Here is a 16767-nt window from a genome sequence, read left to right as displayed (position 1 = left end):
TAGGTAATACTAAAAATTTATTAAGTATTTTACATTTAGTGCTTCATATATATTAACACATTTAATTCTTACAATAATCCTGAGGCAAATAATATGGTTGTCCCTATTTTAAAAGGGGCAAAAATGAAACTGAGGAGAGGTTAAGTAACTTGCTCAAGGTTACATAGGTAGAAGGTAACAGACCTAGGATTGGAAACTAAAAATCTCATTCCAAGGTCCATGATCTAAATCAGTGGATCTCAAAGTGTGGCCCAGGGACTCCTGGGTATCCTGAGACCTTTTCAGGGGGTACACAAGGCCAAAATTATTTTAATTATAATACTAAGACATACTTGGCCTTTTTCACTCTCATTCTCCCTTGAGTGTACAGTGGGGTTTTCTACAGGATACATGACATGTGATCACAACAAATGAATACAGAAGCAGATATGAAAATCCAGTTGTCTTCTCTTAAGCCAGACATTAAGGAGATTTGCAAAACATGTAAAACAATGCTGTTCTTCGCACTATTATTTTTTTGTTCTGGAAAAAAGTCATTTTTCATAAAAATATGTTATTTATGTTAACGTGCAATGGTTTAATTATTACTAAAGTGAATTAAAAAATATTTCAAAATTGCTGTTTTAATTTCTGATATGATAAATACTGAAAGATATAACCCAAACAAACAAAAGCCCTTTGAGTTCCTCAATAATGTTTAAGATAGTAAAGGGTACTGATACCAAAAAGCTTAAGAACCACTACTTGAAACAACTATTCTATACCCCATCTCTGAACTAAAGAAGTGGACCTTCAATTTGATAACAGAAGGACAACTGGTAAACTTCGTAAAAACAGTTTTAGTAGGAAAGTGAGATAGAGAAGAGAATCAAAGAAAGAGAAACAGCAAGAATAGGCAATTTTTTTTTTAAGTTTTGTTATACATGAAGCAAAACAATAAAAAATAAAACACAGGGTTACAGCTGGAGTGGGACATGGGATCAAGTGAGGTTTTATTTTTTTAAAAGGAAGCAGATACTAGAGCATGTCTGCATGTTGATGGAAAAAATGCAGTAGCCAGGAAACAATATATGATGCAGGAAAGAAAGGGAAGCCCTTGAGTAGATGAGAAGAAATGGGATCTAGAATACTAGCAGAAGGGTTAGCCACTGATACCAGCAGGGATAGATTATTCATTCTAATAGGAGATCAGGCAGAGAACACAGGTACAGATGGAGGTACAAGGGTAGAGTCTGTGATGGAAAGATGAGGGAATTTTTGGCAAAGTGCTTCTATTTTGTCAATGAGTATGATACAAAGAGTAGAGGTTTGGGAAGAGAGAAGATGTAAAGCATTTTTCCTGAAGAGTGGAAAAGAAATGTAGAAGAATTGCCAGGCAGGATGACTGTCCATTTGAGCTTCGTCAGCATGGCAGTGCATTTTTCTTGATCAACATTCAGCTGTTCAAGGGTAAGCATGGAGTATGTAGAAACATGCAGTTTAATCAGGTTAGGATTGCCTGGCAAGTACAATGAAGAGAGAGGGGACAAGGGACTCAGGGTATTTGCAAAGAAGTGATTACTGTTTTAGATCATGGCATCTTAAGATGGGTAAGGAAAGAAGTACATGAGGCGGGTTAAAGATAGTTAAAATTGGCAGGGGCAATGGTTTTGAGGTCTCCATTGTTTTAAGAAATCTCTGGAGTATAGCGTACTAGAGTAAAATAAGCTGGGAGGGTAGGAGGAAGTAGTAGAAGATTAAGATGCTTAAAACAAGACCTTAATGAAAGAATACTTTCATTAGTGTCTACAGACTTTGTATCATTATTTCCATTCTAAAAATCACCTTATATATTTGATAGCAAAGAAATACACACTAAATTAAAAAACTGAGCTAATAGAGCAAATGAACAGAGATCAAACTAGCGAACAAAGGAAACTGTATTTGGTCAAAACAATTGCTACTTGTGGTCATTTAGACACGAAAAGGATAACTTTACAAAAGTAAGAATATTTAAGACATTTCTCAGAATTATTTCAGTTTTAAATAACCTTTGAACAAAAAAAGTAATCTATTTTATAGTATAAATCTAATACATATTTCAGTTTTAAATAACCTTTGAATAAAAAATAATCTATTTTTATAGTATAAATCTAATACATCTACAGATTATCTCTTAATTGAAGAATGAAAACTTGGCTTGTATAGGACAAGTATGTAAAATGCTGGTGATAAGAACATTAAACAGTTTGAAACAAGCAAAAATTTAAAACATATATAACAACACACTGATAACTGCATGGTGGCTAAAACACACTGGCAACTGCATTGTGGCAGAGAAGCCTAATTGCCTACACAATTTCCATTCTCCTTTCATCTTTTCCAAAGAACCCCAGTTTTATTCAAGATTGGTTAAGTCTCCGGCTAAAGGTTATTTCCCAGCCTCTCCTGAAGCCAAGTTATGTCATCGTTCTGGCCAAAGATATTTAAGCAGAAGTCACTGAAAGGGCTTCCCAGAAAATCCTTTAAAGGGGCTGACTTAGCTGGCACAAACTTTCCCCTTTTTCCTTCTGTTTTCCTCCTTTCTCCCTAGAGCACAGAAGTGTGACTGGAGTCCTACAAGCCATCTTGAGGATGGAAACCTAGCACTAAGAAGAGCAGAAGAGAAAAGTAGGAGTTTGGGGCATTGTCAACACCACTGATTCTTGAACGAGCCATACATTTCCTACCTCAGGACTTCTTTAACATGAGAAAATTAACTTCCATGTTACTTAAGTTACTGTTTTTTTGGGATCTGTTACCCGTAACCAAATGTAAGTCCTAACTCATAGAACACATGCTCCTTAGAGATCCAAGAGATTGTAATTCCCTTGAGGAGTTGTGAAAATCTTATTCTGATAGCACCTTTGCAAATAGAAGGCTATTAATTTCCTGAATAAAAATTTTTACTTTACAACTGCTCTAGTTTAATGGGAATAAACAAGTCTATTCTTAGCAAACTATTTTCACGAGTCAATAGATGACAAACATTGGAAATTGAAAAAATAAAAACATGGAAATACCTGCATCAAGATTATCTGAGTTCAATGAACTGGCAGAGTCAAAATCCCCTTCTGTTACAAAAGCTAACTTCTCTAGATCAGCAAGCTGCCTTTGAATTGAGATGTGTCTCTCTGAAAGGAAAGGTAATTTTAAGAGTTAGAAATTATACTTAAACAATTTGTATTCTCATTTCATTTTTATTTGATCCTGTCAGAAAGAAATCTACACTTTTATTTCCTGTAGCACAGTGTCCTACTACCCCTATGGGGAATACTGCCACAACTCAGTTTATAAAATGACAAAAATGCCACAGAATATAAAAAGTTGAGGAAAAAACTCCATTGTATAACTACAGCTTTTAAGTTTTATTGTATTTTTCAATATAATTCTACAAAAAAACCTTTCTACTCTGTTCAAAATACTGACATAAAAAACGTAAGCCAGGTTCCTTGTCTCCAAGGAACTTTCAATTAAGTGGACAGATGAATATTTTAACATCTATTATCCAAAGTAGGATGACATCAATACTAGAGGTAAGGGTAATATGATGTGGGCACATGAGGAAGGAATAATTAATTTCAATAAGTGACTCTGAAAAGTGACATTTGATAGAGACTTATGGTATGAATAAAATTTTAATAAGTAGAAATTTGGTGTTTGGGCCTTATAAACTGAAGTAATCTCACAAACAAAGGCATGTGGTACAAAAAGTAGTCACCCCTACCCTACATCCCTGATTAGAATGTAGAATGTTTGGGGGATTAAGTGGATAGAAAACTAGGCACCCAAAAATGCAGTACAGCTAGAAGGCATACATTCTATTCTTTAGGCAATGGTTAGTCTTCCCAAGTTTTTTTATAAAAATGTAATGATAAGATTTGAATGTGTTTCAGGAAGGCATCTCTGGCAGCAGTACTGAGGATCAATTATAGAAGTGAAAAGTTAGTAATGGAAAGGTGCAGAAGAATAAACGGTAGAGAGAAGCAACAGGACTTTGGATGTGAGAAGTAAAGGTGAAACAAAATCAAAAATGTTTCTAGGATTTTGAGTTTATATGGTTGAGAATGATGACACCATTAACCAATGAAAGAGGAGGAAAACACTTTTGGCAGAAAGGAAGAGGAGAAAATGAATTTAGTTTTGACATAGTGTGTTTGATGTACGGGTAGAGCAGTTAAGTAGTCATGTAGTAATGTCCAGTAGGCAGCTGAAAATGTTTTTTGGCATCCAGGAGGGATTTTGAATGGAGATACAATCATGAACACACACATTAGCTGAAACCATGAGAACTGGTAATAAAGCCCAGGGTAAATAAGTAAAAATGAGAAGGAAAAAGCCAAGACCCAGTATTGCCTAGTTATGACAGATTTCAAAGGACTAACTAGACCATCTAAAACTAATTTTAAAGTGTAATTTATATTTTAGCTCTATTGCATTTTCAGGTTTCCCAATCATTAAACATTTTAAAAATTACATACTAAGAAATTTTGGAATATATGAATAAATCTTTCTAAAATATATTTAACATATTCTTGATTGGGGGGAGCCATGCATTCCCTAATGCTCCTAAACCCACTTCTGATTAATATAAATGTATTCAATATGGAAGTGAGGTACAGAAGAATGTGGTTATTTTTAATACATGTAGAGGAAAAAGAATCAGGAAGGTAGACTCAGGAAAAATAAATAGTAAGAAGAATCAAGATAATGCAGAAACCAAGGGAGAAGGGCCTATAAAAGAGAAAGTACTCCACATTGACAGGTATCACAAGCAGTTATAGAGACCCAGAAAAACTACTAGATTTGGTTATTTAGTAGGTCTCTGGTGACTTTCAAGAAAGCACGTTCAGTGAGGTGTTTGGGAATGGGAGTGAAATAGAAAGGTAATACAGAAAATTAGTGTGGAGTAGTTTTTCAAGAAGTTTGGCAGTATTAAAAAGGAGAAAGATGGAACTGTAACTTGCCTTCTCTTTCTTTTCAAGGATGGAGAGACCTAAATATATGTGCATTCCAAAGGAAATGAAAATTTAAAAAGTGAAGATACAAAGCTAGGAAATGATAAACGACAGGAGAGATCCCCAAGGAGAAAGGACATGATGGTATAAACCATGGGGCTCTTTAATCTTCCATTGTTAGGAGGTTATATAATTAGAACCTTAAGTCTTTTAAATTCTGTTCTTGACACTGCTACCATCCTGCTTGTTCCTCTCCCACTAGTCTCTCTCTTAATTCTTTTGTTAACCCTTTGTATAATTTGTGTACTCATTTGGCTCTCCCACAAAGCAAGAAGGCAGGGACTATGCCATATTCATCTCTGTAATGGCTAAGTGCCTATCCCAGCAACTTGTACACAGCTGATGCTAAGGTTTGTTAAATAATAATTTTAAAAATCATTAGTCTTTTTGTATGTAGTAGGAGCTCAGGTCAATAATTTTGGAAATCCAATTCAGCACAGACAGCCCTGCTTAAATTTATTAAAAGACAATTTTTCACCTTTTCATCTTAGCAAAAACAAAGAGCAACAAACATACTGACTAACTTCTTATAACAGGTATTGTTCAAATGACTTACAATGAGATATAATTTCTATGAACAGGCAAATTTTTTCTCATTTGATAAAAAAAATGTTAATTGCTATGTCAGTAGTATTCAGGCAATGAATCCATATGTACAAACCAACCATATTTAATTTGTAACTACAAAATCTATTTGGTTTTCACAGTTAAAAGATCTGCATATGTGAAATAATATATATATACTACATAATGTTGCACTTATGGAAATCATTCTAACTACTCAATTGTATTAAATAGGAGAAAGGGGCCTGCCTGGGAAATCAGAAGAGAAAACTGAAATTCCTATGGTCCACTATTAAAGAAAACTCTCAAAGATCTGTCTAAAAGATTCATATGATATTCCTATATATATTCCTGAAACCACTTTCTGGTTTCAGAGACGTATATAGTACATCTCAGATAGTAGATAGCAGACAATTTGTACTTAAATTACTCAATCTGTGTTTTTGTAATACTCTAATAAACCAGAAGATAATAAGCAAACCTCTTTCCAAATCAGATGAGTCCAAGATACTAGGAAGTTCTTTTACAGCTTCTTTTGTTACTTTTTCTTTAATTTTCAATTCTATTTCAGATAAGCCATCTTCACCTTGCCTAGTTATGGCTGATTTCAAAGGACTAACAAGACCATCTAAAAATAATTTAAAAATGGGAATAAATTTTTTTAGTTCTAATGCACTTCAGATTTCTCAATCAATACATATTTGTCCCAGTAATGCATTATCAGGTTTCTCAATCATTACACATTCTTCAAATTACATCCCTATAGATTTGGGAATACATAAGTAAATCTTTTCAAGAAGTGTTTAAAATTTTCTTGATAGTGCGAATGGAATGGAGGAGTAATATGCATTCCCTAAAGCTGCTGACCCCACTTGTGATTAATATAACAGATACATTCTAAAGATGAAGATAGGGAGGCTTACTTAGTCAGGAGAGTGTGCTGCCCCCCTTCCATTGTAGTTGTGGATGCAGAAACAACTAGCCTTATCTTGCACCTACAAGCGCTGATCTTGTATGGTAGAGAAGGCTACCTCAGGCAAACTGCTTTCCTGTGCTCAGTCTTACTCTTAAATCTATCATAATTTATATGTTGTCTTCAAATTGCAAATTCTATGAGACTATAACTATCCAAAACATTTTATAAACATTAAACTCACAACTAGCCCAGAAGTAGGAAAGACAATAAATTAATTTAAGATATTTTAAGTATTAATTCATAAAGAACATAAAGGTCAATTCATGGGCCACACATACACAAAATTTTTATTTTCAAGTGAATCTTTTTTAGACCTTACATTTTAAAATATACATATCCTTCAGAAAGTGCTACTTTTTAGTCTTTTAAATACCTGTATGGTCCAACAAATTACAACTTAGAAAACATGCAAACATATTCAGAAGCAAAATAATATGGGCTATTAATTTTCAACAGTCGACTTCTGACTGAATGGAGTACAAAGCTCAACTGATATGTACGTGTGTGGGGGGCAACATATACATAACTCAGTCAACTCTTTTTTAAACTAGTCATCAGCCTCAAACTCTCTTAGGAAGCACACCGCTAAAGCTACTGAATTAGTGAAAAAAAAAAAAACCATTTCTTTGTGTATCTGGATACATAAAGGTAGTTGACAGCAATGGTTTCTGTATCTTGGCGGCTAGAATATACTACAGTAAACTGGTTGCCCCAGTTAGTATATTACCTTTTAAAGGATTTAGTAAACTGTGCTGAGAGGGAAACTACCAAACTGTGTGTAACTTCCTAATTTTGTTCCAGAAAAAGATCCCCTTTAAGGAGGAAACTCTCAATCTCATTTCCTTCTATCTGCAGCACCCCTGACCTCCACACATTCTTCACCGTGAAATTCTCAAGGTTTAGACTTGCCTTCTACCATCCTGTAACCATTTTATCCACCACAGTTTCCCCCTTCTTCCCCCCATTTCCCTAAACCTGTCTTTCCCCATAAAATCATCCCAGTGAGGAAGGGCCTCCCCTACTCCCCAGCAAGGCGCACTTTCTCGCTGCTGCAGAAAGATCTGGGCCTCCTGCACTTACTGCTTTCAGTCTCCTCAGGGGCAGAGGCTAGGGACGGGGACAGGGCCGGAGCCTGGGCCAGGGCGGGGGCTGGGGCTGGAGCCGAGGCCGGAGTCGGAGCCGAGTCCAGGGCCGGGGCCGAGTCCGAGTCCGGGGCCGGAGTTGGGACCCGAGCTGAGGCCGGGGCCGGGGTCGGGACCTGGACCACCTCCACCTCCTCCTTCTCCAGGGGTAGCAGCTCCTCCTCCGCCATATTCTCCATAGTTACCGCCTCCGAGTCAGACCCGCCCCAGGACCAGGGGTGGGTTCACAGCGGGGTGAGAGAACTGGCGTGAATGCCCAGAGGGCTGGATCCAAGGAGTGGGAAAGCAAATAGGGAGGGCGGGATTGCGAGCAACAGACAAAAGATGAAGACCCAATGACCAAATCCTGTCAGCAGAAAAATAAAAAGCCAGAAGCAGCGATGCAAGGTCCCGTTCGTTTCACTTTCCCGGAGGCGTTACGACACGACCCACAGATTGCGCAGAAGCGTATCGGAGACGGCGTCCGATGGGGTAAGGGAGTTCCGTTTCCACTGTGCATTTCCGTTTCACCGGTCAATTACCGAACCTAACCAAGACTACAATACCCAGGACGCACTGCGCGGGTTGGGGGCGGAGCCGGAGCTCGAAGTCTTAGGAGGAAGTAAATGTTAATCGAAACAAACGCTGCGGAGCGTTCTGGGGCTGGGTTGGCCCAGAGCGCAGAACTACATTTCCCAGCGGGCATCGGCCCGAGGTGGTGGTTATTTTCCCGCGGCCTGGGCCTTCGGAGGCGCTGGTGAGGTAGGAAACTGGGGGTGCGCTGACGTTTCATTGAGGTGTGTCCCCCACGCAGCTCTAGGTATCCTAGCGGCCGGCCGGCCAGACTAGCGAGTTAGGAGGTCACTCAGGCCTGGGCGGAGCGACCCTGTCGGCGGATCCGGGGACGGGCCATCTCAGTGGAGGGTGTGGTTCTGACCTGGTCTTTCTTGTGGGGATCCCCCTCGCCCAGTTTGAGGGTCTGGACGGCGACTTTGGTCGGAGTGGGTGGACGAGGGAGCCTCCGAGCTTGGACTGCGGCAGTTTACGAGCTGCCTACGAGGATGTGTGTCAGGCCAGTAGACTTGGAATTGCGTTCTGTCTCCTTTTTAGTTAGCACCTTCACCGGGACACTCTTGGTTTTACTTTTACTTTAGTTTACATGTTCTCCGCATCGTCAGTGCTGTGCGTCGCATAAATTGTAAACGTTCTGTGGATAGAGCTGTTTTGCCTTGTGCTTGTTTTTAGACTTTGAATAGCCAGAGCTCGAAGTCGGCTTCTCTTTGGGCACTTGAGTGATGCGATTCAGCTTATCCAAGGACTGTACTTGTGAGTCCCGCCCCTTCCCCCCCTCCGCGTACTCCACCACCACCCCACCCCCCAGCCCCTTTTCTCCCCGGACCTACTTGCACTCTTCTTTTCCTTTTTTTTTCTTTCGTGAAGCCTGTTGGAGCAGGCAGGCGGAAAACTTGAGCTTTCTGGCTTCCCTACCTAGGACTAGTCCCAGCCTTATGGCAAGCAGGGAAGGAGAGGGAAGCACTTTTTAGTTTTCAGTACAAGAGTCACATTTCCAGTTCAGCTTTCTTAGATAATAAAGCTGATACCTAATGTATATCTTATTAGTCTATTTCCTACTTGTTTCAGAATCCAGAAGAGAGAGCTTGATTTTTGGCGCTTTGAAGCTCTAACAGGAAGTCTCCCCTCCTCCCAGAGTTTGGAAGTATTTATCTGGAGGTTTTTTCCACCCCCAGTTTAATGAAAACACAAATTATACACCCAACTCCCCCCCCCTCCCCCGACTTTTACTGTTGCTACTAATTCTGGATATATAGCTGGCTCACCACCTAACAGTTAATTAAAAATGGGACAATTACTAATTATAACTTATAGAAATGCATAGTGGGTAACTATATTTGCCCATCATCTAGGAGTCATTGATATTTTATTTCTAAAAGACTATATGGTTAATTAAAAGGTTGGTTCAATATCAGTCTCATCGTTTAATACTAGCTGGAAACTATAAGAGGAAAAGGGTTAGATTTTAGCATATGGATTCTATGGGAATTTTAGGAAGACTTTCTATCCATGGTCTGTACTCTTGAGGCTAATCCTAAAGAAGGAATCTTAAAAAGTTTGAAGAATTATTTTAAGGGAGTTTATTAGTCATTCTATTGCTGCACAAAGTATCCCAGAACTTAGTGACTTGAAGTAAAAATGAATGTTTTGTGATGTCATCAACATGGTGGTGCAAACAGCTACTGAAAAGTTCTCTCCAGAGTTTCAGTGGAAAAAAAAAGGACAATTCTGAATTGCTTGAAAACCTGGAGAAGGATATGGACTGGAGAAGGACCCTGCAAATACCAAATTGAAGAAGGAGAAGAAATATGAGGGAAGGAATCTTCCATTCCAGACCAGCCGGTCCTCTCCCTTCCTGCTCACTGTGTCTCAGTTTGGGAAAGGCACAGAATCAGCAGATGGGACCCCTCCCATCATGGACAAAGACTATAAAAATTTCTTACAGTGGTGAGATATACCCCCACTTCAACCCCAGGTTTGAAGACCTGGGGGACAGGGGAGCATATTTCAAGGCCCAGGTCAGTGAGAGACAAAGAGACTGAGAAAACCTGGACAGAGACTGGTTTCCAGCCCTGGGTTTGAAAACCCTTCCCCCACCCTTTAAGGAAGTGGGCAGCCATTGGCAGTTTCCTTCCCTTGGGGATGTCCCAACTACTGGGTCAGCCAAGTGAGTACTTTGCCACAGGTGGAGCCCACACATCAAGCCAGATTTTGGCTGAAAAAGTGAAGTCATGGGAATCCCACAGTTTCAGCTCACCTGTGTAGATGCAGCCTGTGCTCAGAGGCAAAGCAGCTTCTAAGGACAGTTAAGTTACTGAACAGGCCATCTGCTGGACAGTCGGAAGGTGCAAGGGAATTGGAACACTTAAAAAGATGCTCCAGACCCTTTTTTAGGACCACAGGAGCTGGTCTATACACTCTGTGGAAACTTGGCCCTGTTTTGCTTGAGAAATATGGAAGACCCAACTATTAAAGCAGGACTCTAAAACAAACCCAGGTCTTGCTGGCTGGTAAAAAAAACAGAGCACCACTGTCCTGAAGGGGGACTTTCTGTCCCTTTTTCGGCTCAGTGGAGAAATCCTCAGCTGTTTTCAGTTCCCAGCGCTCTGACTCAGAAAGGGTGGAGATAGCAGAGGCAAACAGACTATTTGAATGCAAATGATCTCTTCCCATAGTGGTGTATTTTCCCTATGAGGAAAGAGGTGGTGCCACACTCTACTACCTGCCTTCCATTGAGAACCAGACCCCAGAGCCTATGGGAAAACAGCCACGGGCCACACCTCCTTACACCAGTCTGGAGGGACAGGCTAACTGGCGCTACCTGCTGTGCAGAAAGGCACAGTGCTTGTGGCTTCACAGGGTGTATCAGTCTTCTAAGTCCTGATACTGTTGCCTCTTTCTGGGACCTGAGCTTTTTCTGGTCTGGGAAAACCTGATTGGGATAACCAAGGAAACCAGATGTCTAGACAACAGAAAACTACAACCTACATTAAGAAAAATGAAGTTATGGCCCAGTCAAAGGAACAAACTTACACTTCAACTGAGACAAAGGAATTTAAACAACTAATGCTAAATCAATTCAAAAAGATTGGGGAAGATATGGCAAAAGAGATGAAGCGTATATGAAAACACTGGGGCGTACATAAAGTAGAAATCGAAACCTCAAAAAAACAACTGGCAGAATCTATGGAAATGAAAGGCGCAACACAAGAAACAAAAGACACAATGGAAACATACGACCGCAGATCTCAAGAGGCAGAAGAAAACACTCAGGAACTGGGGAGCAAGACACCTGAAAGCCTGCACAGAAGAACAGAGAAAAGAATGGAAAAGTATGAGCAACATTTCTGGAAATTGACTGACAAAACGAAATGCAGGAGTGTATGTGTCATGGGTGTCCCAGAAGGAGAAGAGAAAGGAAAGGGGGCAGAAGCAATAACAGAGGAAATAATCAATGAAAATTTCCCATCTTTTATGAAAGACATAAAATTACAGATCCAAGAAGTGCGGCATACTCCAAACAGAATAGATCTGAATAGGCCTACGCCAAGACACTTAATAATCAGATTATCAAATGTCAAAGATAAACAGAGAATCCTGAAAGCAGCAAGAGAAAAGTGATCCATCACATACAAAGGAAGCTTGATAAGACTATTTGCAGATTTCTCAATAGAGACCATGGAGGCAAGAAGGAAGTGCGATGATATGTTTAAGATACTGAAAGAGAAAAACCACTAACCAAGAATCCTATATCCAGTAAAACTGTCCTTCAAATATGAGGAGAGCTTAAAATATTCTCTGACAAACAGACAATGACAGAGTTTGTGAACAAGATACCTGCTCTATAGGAAATGCTAAAGGGAGCACTACAGACAGAAAAGAAAAAGACAGGAGTGAGAGGTTTGGTACACAGTTTTGGGAGACAGTAGTACAGCAATGTAAGTACACTGAACAAAGATGACCTGTGAGTATGGTTGAAAGAGGAAGGTTAGGAGCATATGGGATGCCAGAAGAAAAGAGGAAAGATAAAGACTGGGATTGTATAACTGAGTGACACCTAGGGTGCTCAACGATTGTGCTAAAAGGGAGGGGAGAAAAGAATTTATTCACAGTCTTGCAAGAACAGACGCACAGCCAGACACATGGCAGGCGTCCCAAGAAAAGAACATGGCAACAGTTATATCCTACCCCTAATATGCAGATCCCTCTCCTATTTCCCCATTGGCTGGGTACTCCAGAGGTTACAGCATATCTGAGAGAGCTAACCAGCCTGCCTTTGAGATTTTGAATTGTACAGCCTATTAGAGAGTTAACTAGTTTAAATTTCTTGCTGAGAGTTCCCACCTTTGATTATACCCCATATGTCTTTACGTTCCAGTAATCCTGGTTATTTTTCCCATATAAGGAGCTGGTGCTGATTCTAGGCTTACATCATGGCTTTCTCTTTTTCCTTTCTTTTACCATGGAGCCTGTTTAAGCCAGTTCTGCCGCCATTTTCCCTATTCCATGTTGCCTTTATGTGAAAGCTAAACTTAACCCTTTCTTACAGATTCCCTCCTCTTTATTTTTAAACTCTTTTTAGTTTTCACATTCTAGTTTCTCAAATCTGCTAAGAGCTTTTTTACATTCCTCATCATAGGGATTTTTCTTTTTGAGGGGGTATAGATTGTTCTGCTGATATTCTTGGTTAGGGCAGTTTCAGTGAGTCTCTGAACTAACCCCTGAGCACATGGGATAATGTAACATCCAACTGCTGTGAACACTCCGGCTGAAATGATAAGGGAAGTTTCCATTTCCCGAACCAATTTTTTTAACCACCCTGTGAGTGGTTTGTTAATGCTAGAATGTTTTTGCTAGTTCTTGAAATAAGGCCGTTAAGCTTTGTAAAGCTTTGGTGATCGTTTCGTCAGGTGCCGAACAACTTCCCCCAATCATAACACTGGTACCTCCCTTTTCAGCTAGCATCATGTGTAGGGCCATTCTATTTTTCCATGCCATTTGGCTAGTGGCATCTAACTGTTCTGCTATTCCCTTAATGACATCCCTGGTGTAGTTGATAAATCTTTGCTGATTATCCACATTTTTATTGATGGTGACCCACCAGAATAAGAATGATTGAAATCCTGCAGCCACTTGATTTCTAGTTTTAAACTCATTTGGAACATCCCGGGGAAGCCCTATACTCTCTAAATAAATTCCTTCATCAAAGGAACCAGGTACATTTCGTACTTTTCTCTTATCTCCTTTGCCTTGGGTTGGTACTTTTTCTTTATTTTCAAATGCCAGGGTGAATGAGATAGCCAGCTGAACCAGAGCGCAAGTTCCTCCCCACTTTTCGGGTAGTGTTGGCCGGAGGATGCCCTTCCTGCAGTACCAACAGAAGTCTGCTCGGGGTATGGTTAGGCTGGAGAAGTTGCCAGTACTATCCTTACTCACATTCCACACTCGTGTACACAAAGCCTTGGTACCAAGATCCTGGAGCCCTTCCTCCCATCTGGAGAGACAAGCGGAGTGGTTTCTGGGACCAAGGCGAGAAGCTGATATGGCCTTGACATGTCCCTTCTGGACTGGAGGGAAAAGGAAGGACAACGTACTACAACTTTCACTAGGAGTAGCATTTTGAAAGAGGAGCATTATACATTTAAACTCCTTTTCATGCTTTTTCATACCCAAGGGGAAGGGCACAATCTGAGCAGTGGGTCGGCCTGTTGCACAAGCTTAACAGTTGCTTCTGTTTAGACTCTGGACGGTGTATTTGACCCATTCTCCCCAGGCATTTGTATTTCTGTAACTTGTCTCTATTTTTATGGTCTGCTTTAAGTCTCTGGCCTCAAGTATTCTGATGACTTTGGGGTCATTTTGAACTGGAGGGTTGGACTCCAGCCAAGTTTCCCTTAATGGTTTTCCCTCTAACCTGGGTGAAACCCATCCCTTATACTGTGTTATCCACCAAACAGCGTTCCAAGAGTAACGGGTCAGGTGACTCATAAGTTATACTCCCAAATGTTTTCCCCCCAAAAATCTTGCTCTCTATTTGAACAGTCTGCATACATAAATACTTATATTCCTCCCTCAGTTGTCACTGATGTTTTAAATTCCCACAGCTAATTGCCTGACAGGCATCGAACTGCATGGTTTGGGATTCTAAGCCCTTGATTACATTTACAACCAATTTGATGGAACTTGTTACACTTTGAACCTGGAACATTAAGGTACTATGCAAGCACATCTCCCTCTTCCCCCCCAATATTCTTTCCTAATTAATGAATCCAACCTCTTTCTGCTGGTTGGACTGCCATTTCAGTCATTAGCAAGACTTGATAGGGTCCTTTCCAGATGGGTTGAAGTTTGGATTCTCTCCATGACTTGATTAGGACCCAGCTGCCGGGTTGGAGTCAATGGACAGCAAATTTGAGAGGCAGGGTCTGGGCCAGCAAACCAGGATACCTTTAGCATTCCCTGGGCCACAGGAACATTAGGATCTATTCTTGAGTATCTCTTACCTGGCTCTTTAACCTTCGCAGGTAAACCTTTCCTCTCCCCTCTCCTGGCCTGAGACCTCTTGACTCCAGACCTCAACCTCCATGGTTTTGTTGGGAATTTGGGTACAGCCAATTTTATTCCGGGCGGATGCTTCCTCTCCCTTTCTCTTATAGCTGCCCTCTTCACCATTCCCCTTCTCCTTGGTCTGTGCATAGAGTTACCTGGTTGCTGTTGAGGCGCATTTTTCCTTCCCCTTTTCTTGTCCACAATTGGCAGACCTAAGCGTCTGATTGCGGGCCTCACCAGCAGACTCACCAGCGGTCAGAGGCAGGCCCCTGGCAATGGAGTCCGAGACTGCTCAACCGGTGGGGCACGCCTTCCCTTCTTTTGTCCCAGGGGTCCCCCTCGATGCTTGGGTCCCGGACGAGCCCCCAGGCTGTTAGAAACAAGCATTATACTTTAAAAATGCTCATCCAGTTGTAGAGGAGAAAAGAATTTACTCACGATCTTGCAAGAATATGGCAGGCATCTTCATATTCATTTTTAAAATATGATTTAGTATAATTGATCATTCCTTTATAGAACTTCACTTATTGTTATCATGATTGACCAGTAGTAATCAGAATTGTTTGGTTTCTAGCTTTTGTTATGTTCATAGGTCTAATGCATGTAGCTGTCAACACTAGACTCTCCTTTGGGTTTTGCCTATAGACTCCTTTGACTTCTTCCTCTCCCAACGGACATGACAATGTTCACAATCTTTCACCTCTGTGTTCCAGCACAGAATGCTGTTGGTGCATACTAACTTGAGACTGCTTATGACCAGAGGTTATGATTTTCTTTGTTTTACTGTTTTCTTTGTCAGCAGTTTATGTACTCACTTGCTCCAGAGCAGAGATGGAAAAGTTGGAGTGGGGTGGGAAGTAGACAGAGGAACTGTGATGGGCAAGAGTTGAAAGTGGGTCAGAATGAAAGAGTGGATTAGGAGCTGGGAAAGAGGAATTTACATTCATTCATTCATTCAGCAAGCATTTTTGAGCACCTACTAAGTATTTAATACTGCATTCTCGTTAAGGATCTCAGGGTGTAGTGAGAAAGACAAGCCAGTATTTATAATATAGAAATAGATGCCATAATAAAGATGGGTGAGCAGTTCTCTGAGAATGCAGGTTAAAGTGACTAATATGTTGTTGGGGTTAGGGAGAGCTTGGGTAAGATTTTAGGTGGATATTAGAGAATGAAGAGGATCTCTTGAGGGAGAGAAAGGGGAGATGCTGTTGCTTATAAAATTATAGAGGTGGGATGAAAGAGTATTTCAAGGAAGTACAAATTCAAGGGTGGTTCCAGCAGATATGTTGGCACAAAGTAGTGGAAAGTGAGACCAGAGAGGTTGGTTGGGACCAATTTGTGAGGAAATTTGTATCCGGGAATTTGATCCTTACCCAGTATGTCCCTGAGAAACCAACAGAAGCTTAAATTTAATGCAGAAGTGGGGAGTTGTGAGTGGCATGATCAGAGCTGAATTTTAGGAAAATAATTTGAAGCCTTGTGGAGAATGACATGGAGATGGTCAGTGGAAGATGTGCAGTATCAGGACCTTGCATGGTTGGGCCCTTGCTCCATCTTAGACCATATCTTTTGCTCATTGTATTCTTGACATACTGGTCTTCTCTCAAATCCTAAGAACATGCCAAGCTCTTTCCTGCCTTAGGGCCTTTGTGCATACTCTCTCCTCTACCTGGTATGTGCTTTTCCCAACTCTTCATGAGATCCTTCATGTTTCATTTATATATATATACATATACATGCATATATACATGTATATATATAAATATATTCTTAAAGAACCCTTCCTTGATTTTCTTATCTAAGGTAAGTCCCTCTTGTTATTCTCTGTCGCAGCACCCTACTTCTGTTAGCCAATAGAAGTAAGCTCCATGACAGATGGAACCTTGTCTGTCTTGTTCTGTGTATCCTCAATGCCTGCCATAGTGCCTGGTTAAGTAAATGAAAA

At 40.5% G+C, this 16767-nt stretch overlaps 2 protein-coding genes across 12 annotated transcripts in view; one reads left to right on the top strand and one right to left on the bottom strand.

Moving 5' to 3' along the window:
- TRMT1L (tRNA methyltransferase 1 like) overlaps positions 1-8197 on the bottom strand; it is a 69996-nt gene extending 61799 nt beyond the window's left edge. For 2 of the 3 annotated variants that reach the window (XR_005215154.1, XM_037825171.1), the window contains exons 1-3: positions 7657-8197; positions 6082-6228; positions 3042-3152 (exon numbers count right to left, since the gene is read on the bottom strand). Coding sequence is in view for 2 of the 3 variants with exons in the window: in XM_037825171.1 (XP_037681099.1) it covers positions 3042-3152; positions 6082-6228; positions 7657-7897 (499 nt within the window). In the remaining variant the exon portion in view is untranslated. The remainder of the gene's footprint in view (positions 1-3041; positions 3153-6081; positions 6229-7656) is intronic. The other variant, XM_037825172.1, reaches the window with a different exon arrangement.
- The window catches only part of SWT1 (SWT1 RNA endoribonuclease homolog), a 164695-nt gene continuing 152949 nt past the window's right edge, over positions 5022-16767 (top strand). The window contains exons 1-2 of one of the 9 annotated variants that reach the window (XM_037825166.1): positions 8401-8459; positions 8943-9023. Coding sequence is in view for 1 of the 9 variants with exons in the window: in XM_037825162.1 (XP_037681090.1) it covers positions 5115-5120 (6 nt within the window). In the remaining 8 variants the exon portion in view is untranslated. Of the gene's footprint in view, positions 5121-8065; positions 8190-8331; positions 8460-8546; positions 9024-12294; positions 13487-14374; positions 14483-16767 lie in introns of those variants that run through there. The other 8 variants (XM_037825164.1, XM_037825162.1, XM_037825168.1 and 5 more) reach the window with 8 other exon arrangements.

The sequence above is a fragment of the Choloepus didactylus genome, chromosome 2, assembly GCF_015220235.1.
Source record: "Choloepus didactylus isolate mChoDid1 chromosome 2, mChoDid1.pri, whole genome shotgun sequence".
In the NCBI taxonomy this organism is placed as follows: domain Eukaryota; kingdom Metazoa; phylum Chordata; class Mammalia; order Pilosa; family Megalonychidae; genus Choloepus; species Choloepus didactylus.
This window is presented reverse-complemented; position numbering and strand designations above follow the sequence as displayed.